Genomic DNA, 10,419 nt, shown 5'->3' on the forward strand with positions numbered 1-10,419 from the left:
AACTTTGACAACTTCGTTTACCTTCCATGTGACCGTAGCACGAGGAAGCAAACACTCCCAGTATTATTAAAATAAATGCAAAATGTTTTGCGTGCATGGGTACTGTAAGAGGTTACGTGATAGATTTTTTTTTAACAATCCTGCTGTTGTATTTTTTATTTTATTTTTTTTGCGCACGTTGAATACTTTATCCGGAAAAAAATATATATCTTTGCAGAAATGACAACAGGAAAACCTATAATAGGAGGAGGCTTTCCTAATAATCAGGAAAACCCAACAAAAGACCTAAACTAGAAGTAGCCTACTGCCTGAACCGTAGTCCTCCAAACATCTCAACAAGAAACTGTTGCACTGTTGCAGGTGCTTTGAGTACTTAGAAATATTGACTGAAAATAAACCCTCAGCATGTTCTCCATTTGCTCAAGCTTGAATGTTATATGTTTTAAAACTACAGCCCCCGTGAATTTCAGGGAAGGAGTTGTGCCCGTTTTTTGTTTTGTTTTTCTAAATTAAAATTATACATTGTTTGTTTCATTTTTTAAAAGATTTACCATTACATCTCAACCTGAGAGCCTTTTATATATGTATATGTAATATGTTATGTGTAAGAACTGTAAAAATGTTCTGCAAAACAAAGCAAGAAAAGACATCAGGAAAACATTACACAGTGTTCTTTTGTAGTACACGTAACTCTTGTGCCAGGTGGATTAGTCTATATCAAACACAGCTTGTCACCTTTGTCTACTGAGGGGAGTCAAATGGTATTTTTAGTATGTATGATATGTGTGAAGACAAACACCTGTCACATAAAAAGAGATTTAGTTACACATGTATGACTACCTATATTTGTGGACCAAGGTTTAAAATTAAATCTCCCTTACACTAATAGATTTTAATCACAATACATGAAATAATCTGAAAAGGACAACAAAATAACTTAACAAAGTAGGGAAAACTAAACCAAGGGCACCAGAAGGCAGGAGCTATGGTTCACTAGGTTCATGGCTCTTTCTAACATTTATGGCTCAAAGAAGAAAAGTCCTGCAGGGTTTGATCGTGCCCTTATTATGTCTCCAACACAACAAAGTGGGTACTTGTGTTTTTTTAGTGGAACCTCTCAACATTTATTATAAGTCATAATGGAAGAGCACAGTTTCACAGTTATAGTTTTAAATCATAATTAATTTATATAGTCTGGACATACTGCTTATGAAATTATGTCTAACCAACTGCAACACAAATATGCAGTTTGGGTTGCGATTTGTCTATATTCTATTCCTGCAGAGCTGGCACAGTTGACGTTGAGCACACACAACTTTGTTGTAAAGGGCTATTCTATTCTATTCTATTCTATTCTATTCTATTCTATTCTATTCTATTCTTTTCTTTTCTATATGAATTACTGCCTTGCCGTTTTATCTCTATCTGTCTAGACTCAGATACCATATCTAGTAAGGATTAAGTACATATATATAAATATAGTAAGGGATTTAATATGTTGTGGTCACATCTCTTTCATATTTTGACTTTTGGGTTGAATAGTGGCCAGAAATCTTTTGTAGAACTTTATGAACTTTGACACCTTTTTGTTGATAAAATCTCATCAACTTCTCATTTTATCTTACAAAATATATTTTTCCCCATAAATTATGACTTTATATAAGTAACCTGCATTTCATTGTAATATTGTTACACGAGTACAATGTAAAACATTGAATTTGATTGAATCAGGTTCAATTTCATTTATTTAATTGAATTTAAATAAACCTTTGATTTTACATATTTCAATTGCATTACATTTACTTATTGGATCATGATGTGTTGATGTCCAAAACATTTGGTGACAGTGATCTTGACAGTTGATCACTTAATAAAAAAAATAACTTTAACCACTTAACATAAAACCTTATTATTGAGCAATACAAAAAAGCAAAACAAAACAAAAAACAGTTATGTACTGGGAACTCTGTTCTCTGCACCCATGGGCCACTAACAGGTTAATCCAACCATGTGTTAATGTCTGAGCGGGTTTAACACATTGTGCGGATAGCTGAAATAGTTGGAGAAAGGGCACCAAGTTTTTAGTGTGCACAAGAATAAAGGACGTTTAAACTATGCATACATCTTACCCTGAAGAATACAGTTTCATAGTTGTGCAGCATTCACACAATGAAGAATATTGTATCTTTCATTCAGATCAGATTCTGGTTCTTATTCCAGACACCTAATAGTATGCTTTAGTAGGTGGAAATCCTTTTGGTTTATTGGTAGGCCAGGAACTTTTTGCCTTTAATAAATAACATTATAATACCGACGCACTGTAAACCTCTCTGGAGATGCCATCACTGTACCACAAATATGAAGATGAAAGCTACCAACGACCACAGAAAGTCACGCATTTCAGGCTGAAAACGTTCCCCACTCAGTCTTCCTCCCTTTGCCACGAATTTCTTTCTTTTATTTATTTATTTTATTATTTTATTTTTATGTAGAGTCTTATCTTAACAGTTTTTTGTTTAGTTTTGTTTTTAGCTAGGTGGCCAAAAATAAAGTGCTGAATTTGTATCTTGGTGAGAAATCTCTGTTCTAAAACAAAAAGAAGAAAAGGGGAGATTTATTCGTCACAATAGACGATCTTCGATCTACAGGCGCTGCTGTTTCCCGCTTGTAAAGTAACTCGTTCCTGACGTGAGAAGTGAGAACTTCAATTAGGCATCATAGTTTCTTTCATTCTTTCTTTCTTTCTTTCTTTCTTTCTTTCTTTCTTTCTTTCTTTCTTTCTTTCTTTCTTTCTTTCTGTCCATTTTCCAATTTAATAGCATCCAAATTGTGTAAAGGAAAAACAATGTCTGGCGAGTAAGTTGTCACTTTTTTATTCTTATTTAAATGGCCTATGAAGCCGGATACTCTTTCATATGAGAATAATAATCTCATGCCTTTTTTTCGTTTGTGCATCTTTGATTTTGCTGAACAACAAATTGGGCACTCAAAGCGGTGTAAGTTACAGCCTGCATGACCATGTACTTTCTCAGCTAACAATTATACAGATTTGTGTTTAACATAGTTTGAATTTCTTGTGCATCCCTTTCTCCTCAGTATACAGGGAGTGCAGAATTATTAGGCAAATGAGTATTTTGTCATGCATGTTGTCTCACTCCAAGCTGTATAGGCTCGAAAGCCTACTACCAATTAAGCATATTATGTGCATCTCTGTAATGAGAAGGGGTGTGGTCTAATGACATCAACACCCTATATCAGGTGTGCATAATTATTAGGCAACGTCCTTTCCTTTGGCAAAATGGGTCAAAAGAAGGACTTGACAGGCTCAGAAAAGTCAAAAATAGTGAGATATCTTGCAGAGGGATGCAGCAGTCTCAAAATTGCAAAGCTTCTGAAGCGTGATCATCGAACAATCAAGCGTTTCATTCAAAATAGTCAACAGGGTCGCAAGAAGCGTGTGGAAAAACCAAGGCGCAAAATAACTGCCCATGAACTGAGAAAAGTCAAGCGTGCAGCTGCCAAGATGCCACTTGCCACCAGTTTGGCCATATTTCAGAGCTGCAACATCACTGGAGTGCCCAAAAGCACAAGGTGTGCAATACTCAGAGACAGGGCCAAGGTAAGAAAGGCTGAAAGACGACCACCACTGAACAAATCACACAAGCTGAAACGTCAAGATTGGGCCAAGAAATATCTCAAGACTGATTTTTCTAAGGTTTTATGGACTGATGAAATGAGAGTGAGTCTTGATGGGCCAGATGGATGGGCCCGTGGCTGGATTGGTAAAGGGCAGAGAGCTCCAGTCCGACTCAGACGCCAGCAAGGTGGAGGTGGAGTACTGGTTTGGGCTGGTACCATCAAAGATGAGCTTGTGGGGCCTTTTCGGGTTGAGGATGGAGTCAAGCTCAACTCCCAGTTCTACTGCCAGTTCCTGGAAGACACCTTCTTCAAGCAGTGGTACAGGAAGAAGTCTGCATCCTTCAAGAAAAACATGATTTTCATGCAGGACAATGCTCCATCACACGCATCCAAGTACTCCACAGCGTGGCTGGCAAGAAAGGGTATAAAAGAAGAAAAACTAATGACATGGCCTCCTTGTTCACCTGATCTGAACCCCATTGAGAACCTGTGGTCCATCATCAAATGTGAGATTTACAAGGAGGGAAAACAGTACACCTCTCTGAACAGTGTCTGGGAGGCTGTGGTTGCTGCTGCACGCAATGTTGATGGTGAACAGATCAAAACACTGACAGAATCCATGGATGGCAGGCTTTTGAGTGTCCTTGCAAAGAAAGGTGGCTATATTGGTCGCCGATTTGTTTTTGTTTTGTTTTTGAATGTCAGAAATGTATATTTGTGAATGTGGAGATGTTATATTGGTTTCACTGGTAAAAATAAATAATTGAAATGGGTATATATTTGTTTTTTGTTAAGTTGCCTAATAATTATGCACAGTAATAGTCACCTGCACACACAGATATCCCCCTAAAATAGCTACAACTAAAAACAAACTAAAAACTACTTCCACAAACATTCAGCTTTGATATTAATGAGTTTTTTGGGTTCATTGAGAACATGGTTGTTGTTCAATAATAAAATTATTCCTCAAAAATACAACTTGCCTAATAATTATGCACAGTAATAGTCACCTGCACACACAGATATCCCCCTAAAATAGCTACAACTAAAAACAAACTAAAAACTACTTCCAAAAACATTCAGCTTTGATATTAATGAGTTTTTTGGGTTCATTGAGAACATGGTTGTTGTTCAATAATAACATTATTCCTCAAAAATACAACTTGCCTAATAATTCTGCACTCCCTGTACATCATCCATTGCCCCCAAGGGAGAGGCGAAGGTATTTATATTTTTATATTATCATATGATTATTAAATTAAGTCTTATATTTCTAACCTGTCAAGAATGTGTTTTTATATTTGCAGACTGTATACTTTCATGCAGCAGAAAAAAGAAATAATTTCAGTGTCATTGTGAAATATTTATGTCAGTTTTATTTGATATGATCTGACATTTAGTTTCTCATTATAGAAAAAAAAAGGTAATCATTTAAATGGTTGATGAGCTTATAAGTGATGTCAGAATACCAGATACGCTCTTGTGTTTGTTAAGGGTACCTATTTTAGATAACTGCGATAACTGCAGATAGAAAATTTTCCATCCTGTTGCTGTTTTAAAGGAATTAGGCACTTAATTAAGCAATGTGGCATTTCAAGTCATCAATAATATGTAAGATTTGTATTGTTTCCAGCCTAAATGCAAGATTTCTGCGTCACGCAAGCTATCACTAAAGGTAAATAATTTGGCAAAAAATGCACGAGCCATAATAACTCCTGAATATATAATAAATAGAATGTCATTATTAGAATGTTCTTTCCTATAACAACCAATATTAAAATTATAAGCGATAACCAGATGACACAAATGAAAACCTCTTTGACTTTTTCGAGATCCTTCTCCTGACTCGTGCAACGGAAGACTTGGAGGCAGAGAAAACTGCAAATGAGGAAGCGAAGGTTCGATACCTGAGGGAGAAGCTTCCACCGCTGCAGCTCAGAGGGTTAAACATTGATGATCTGCAGGTGTGAGCTTATGATACTCTGAGTAAGCATATGGGCTTGACAATGTTTTTAAAGCCCATTAAGTGTCATGAATTGAAACTTATTTTTTTCTGTGTAGAAAGTCTGTAAGGAGATTCATGAAAAGATTCATGTGGTGGACGAGGATCGCTATGACTGTGAAGCAAAGGTTCTCAAGAACTACAGAGATGTATGAGCTCAGCAAACATCATAATACACCTAGTTAAACTAAAATATGTTGACACGCTTCCCCCCCCCCCCCCCCCCCTTAACAATAAGCCACCAATAAAGCTTTTCCCTCTATTGCTAGATCAACAAGTTGAAGCTAAAGGTACAGGACCTTGGAGGAAAGTTTAAGAAACCAGCTCTCAGGAAGGTGAGAGTGTCAGCAGATGAGATGTTGAAAGCTCTGTTTGGATCGAAAACTAAGGGCTCCATGGATCTGAGGGCCAATCTCAAGTCTGTAAAGAAAGAAGACATCAAACAAGAGAAGGTTTGCTCTAGCAACACACATAATTGGTATCTAGGTACATTCAAATAAGCAGCCAAATAAAACTGCAGAATCTGATGGTCTGAATGCGGCTTTACTTTAGGAGCTGACGATGGAGGTGGGTGACTGGCGTAAAAATGTGGAGGCCATGTCTGGTATGCAGGGCAGGAAGAAGATGTTTGATGCTAGAGTATTTAAAAGTAGAATGGGAGGGAGAGCCTTCAGTTTTCAGGCCCCTCTTCTGTGGAACCAGCTTCCAGTTTGGATTCGGGAGACAGACACTATCTCTACTTTCAAGATTAGGCTTAAAACTTTCCTTTTTGCTAAAGCATATAGTTAGGGCTGGACCAGGTGATCCTGAATCCTCCCTTAGTTATGCTGCAATAGACTTAGGCTGCCGGGGGATTCCCATGATGCATTGAGTTTTTCCTTTCCAGTCACCTTTCTCACTCACTATGTATTAATAGACCTCTCTGCATTGAATCATATCTGTTATTAACCTCTGTCTCTCTTCCACAGCATGTCTTTTATCCTGTCTTCCTTCTCTCACCCCAACCGGTCGCAGCAGATGGCCGCCCTTCCCTGAGCCTGGTTCTGCCGGAGGTTTCTTCCTGTTAAAAGGGAGTTTTTCCTTCCCACTGTCGCCAAAGTGCTTGCTCATAGGGGGTCATATGATTGTTGGGTTTTTCTCTGTATCTATGAAGCGCCTTGAGGCGACTTTTGTTGTGATTTGGTGCTATATAAATAAAATTGAATTGAATTGAATTGAATGCTGCTGGTGGGGCCCAGTGAACAAATTCCTTCATGTGCTGACGCTGCAGGATGGATGGAGGAAGATTTAATGAAAGAACTTTAATTGAAAGTGAAAAAAAATTAACCAAAATTTAACATAACATTTATAAAATCAAACTAAAATGAGTCAAAAATAAAATGGGATAGTCAAAAAGTGAAAATTACAAACCTAAAAGTAAATGAATTCATAAATTACTAGTGGAGACTAATACGCGATGAAGTTCAGAGCTTGACCATTACAATAAGATATACTCCATGGACAACTGGATTGGTTGGACTTAGATTTTAGGCATATTATCATATGGTGATAATACTGTATTTCATTTGTGAGTGTAGCAGATTTACATTGCTTGGCATTGTCCTTGTACACGGTAATGGAGCTGTATTTCTTCTGTCTCCACTAAGGAATGCCATAAACTTGCAGTGCCACCTGAGATATTTAGAGCAAGGATATACTTAGCCTTTCTTCTTCTATGGAATGAATTCCTCTCCGGTTAAAAACAGCAAATATTGTCACACATACTGATACTTGTCCTTGAACTAGCGTCAAACACTGTCAGCAAGACAGGGGGTTGAATAATCAAGGGTGTTGTGGATGGAGTCAGCAGCCTTTAAGGACTCTAAGGGTGATGGAAAGAATTTGTGTATGACTGACAATGCTATTTTTACTGCGTGAAGTTATTTCATTTAGTATAACAGTGGCCTATATGCACTACAATAGTACAGCTTCTGTCTATATGAGCTATGAAATAATCTGCCATAACCCAGAAATATCAGTCTAGCCTCAAGAATAAGAAAATCACAGAAACTGGCCTGCTAGTCTCTATTTTTACTTTTACAAGAATCAGGATGTATGTATAGATATGTACCTAATGCCCAAATCAGAGATTTTGGCCCAAAGTTTCTGCAGATTTGTCAGCTGTATATCCATAATGCGAATACCCCAAAGGTGCTCTGTTGGACTGAAATTTGGTGACAGTAGCAACGACAGTACCCTATTTATTTCCTATCCTATTCATAGTCTTTTATTTTAGGTCACAAGCAGTTGTCTAAGCATTTCACTGCATATCGTACTGTGTATGACTGTGTTTGTGACAAATAAAATTTGAATTTGAATTTGATTTGAGTACAGTGAACTCATTGTCATGTACAAATATCATGTAACATGATATTCTATTCTGATTGAAATAAGCAGAAGATTGGTAAAGTGTGGTCATAAAGGATGGACATTATTAGCAACAATACTCAGGTAGGCTGTGGCATTTAAACAATGCTTAGATGATAAAAAGGGGCCCAAAGTGTGGTAAGAAAAGAACTCCCATAACATCACACCACCTACAGCAGCCTGAACTGTTGATACAAGGCAGGATTTAATTCGTGCATGAATTAAATTACGACTTGTCAGACCAGGTAATGTTTTTATAGTCTTCTGTTGTCTAATTTTGATCCGCCTGTGTCAACTGTAGCCACAGTTTCCTGTTTCGAATTGATAGGAAGTGACACCCGTTGCAGTCTTCTGCTGTTTTAAGGTTTGACATGTTGTGCCTTTGAGGAAAAAAAAGCAGGACATGTTTTCTGCATACCTTGGTTGTGATGAGTGGTTATTTGAGCTACATTTGCCTACCTATCAGATCGACGCACCCTGACTATTCTCATGTCACCTCTGACATCAAGAAGGGATTTCCACCTAGAGAACTACTGTTCACTGGATAGTTTATATTTTTCATACCATTGTCTGTAAACCCTAGAGATAGAGATGGAAATTTTGTGTAGATGAACACATCCCATCCTTCACCAGGTTTTAACTTCAGCTAGTTAACTATGCCTAAATTCATTAGATTGGCTGATAAGATTGCCGACCGGCAGGAACACAAATGTCTTTCAAGTTTATCTGAATGAGTTTAAGAATAATTACTACTTACCAATTAGATTATTGTGAAAATGTGCAGAGATGTACCAAGGAGGAAAACAGTGATGATGCACCTATAAAGCTTGTTTCTCTCCAAAGGTAATTTAATCAATAACTAGAATACCTCTCTTTTTTTTAATTAAAGGTTGTCTCAGTTCATTACTTGCATCCTGGGGCAGTTGTGGCTGAAGAGGCAGAGCAGTTTATCTTCTAGTTGGAAAGTTGATGGTTTGATCCCAAATTTCTACAGCCTACATGTTGAAGTATCCTTTGGCAAGACACTAAACTCAGAGACTATTCTGATGCACCTATATGAGTGTGTGTGGGAATGTTAGGAAAACTCTTAGGCAGATAAAAGTGCTATATGAATAAGTGTGACTGGGTGAATCAAGCTTCCAGTAAAAAGTTCTTTGAGTGCTCAACTGAGGTACAAGTCCACAGTATACCTCAGTATATATCAGCTATGTAAAACAACACGGTAATCAAACGAACACATTTAAGAGGACTTTATTTGCCAGATTTGTCAAGGCAGCGTAACATGGAATAACCTGTCCCTGAGAGAAAACGCTTCAGAACATTAATGGAGAACCTATTCCCAGCATAAAGACAGTGCTGAGGTATTTTAAAAGTAAACCAAGAGCACTTTAAGTCATGTGAAGGAGTGTAAAGGAGGAAAGGGGGAAGTATCCATTATTCCAGCAAACTCACAAACCAAATTTAGAAAGAGGCAATGCTCGTAAAAGGAAAAAACAAAAAACAAACACAACACACTACTCTTAGCAGTGTTATAAATTATAAATGTCACTTTCAACTCGTCTTCTGTCTTCATTGCCCTGAATGACAAGTGAAAGAGTTCAGCACCTGTCAGTCATTTTTACAGGTTACGCTAAAAGACAACTCATTTGCTGACATGGAATGTTAATGAGAAAATGCTGCCATTACTCCAACATTAACTAACAACATAACAATGCGACAAAGCGACAAGAATTTTCACTCATTAATCACATTTTGAGGAATTTCTCTGCTGTCAGAAATGACAACCTAAGGAGAAGCATGATCCATTGATGAAAAAGTAGAGCAAAGGGACCATCAAACACAGGACTTAATGCTATGATTAAAGGTTATTTTGGTTATTTTTGGTTAGTGGCAGTGTAAGTAGAACTGGCAAAAGTGGAAAATGTACTTCCACAGTGGATATGATATGGTCATTAATTGCCTGTGCATTGACAAAAACAAATCTGTCTAAATTAAAGCCATTATTTTTTGTTTCCTTAAAAACAACTTAATGCTACAATTAAACATCACTTTAACATTAACTTATTATTTTCAGCTTTTTTGGATTTGCCTGTAAAACAGTTCTCATTACTTCGAGTCACAGCAGAGTAAGGACACTTAAACATAATGAGAACAAACAGGGAAGAGCACTGAGGTAAGTTCAACATTTCTAGCATTAAATATAAAAGGGGGAAAAAAGAACACCACAAATATTTATTCAATAAATAAAATACTTTCTCTAATTTACAACAAGACAAGTAAGGCTGTGTTTTTATCATATAAACAATCTACAGTAAAAAGAAATTTTGGGACACAAATAAAATAAAATCCCCCCTCCCCCCCTCCCCCTCCCA

The 10,419-nt window shown here is 37.1% G+C and overlaps 1 protein-coding gene across 1 annotated transcript; it reads left to right on the top strand.

Moving 5' to 3' along the window:
• Positions 1-4,828: 4,828 nt before the first annotated feature.
• On the top strand, positions 4,829-7,848 carry tnni1c (troponin I, skeletal, slow c; the record flags this gene model as incomplete). Its single annotated transcript, XM_086302724.1, has 7 exons — positions 4,829-4,861; positions 5,273-5,314; positions 5,472-5,603; positions 5,701-5,790; positions 5,911-6,093; positions 6,194-6,290; positions 7,832-7,848. Coding segments are annotated over 7 exons (594 nt in total), but the record flags the coding sequence as incomplete, so codon positions are not given.
• Between the last annotated feature and the right edge of the window lie 2,571 nt (positions 7,849-10,419).

Source organism: Aulonocara sp. 'chitande type north' Nkhata Bay, linkage group LG7 (genome assembly GCF_057382095.1).
Source record: "Aulonocara sp. 'chitande type north' Nkhata Bay isolate Kocher_YH1m ecotype deep benthic linkage group LG7, A_spYH_male_GT1.1, whole genome shotgun sequence".
NCBI lineage: Eukaryota > Metazoa > Chordata > Actinopteri > Cichliformes > Cichlidae > Aulonocara > Aulonocara sp. 'chitande type north' Nkhata Bay.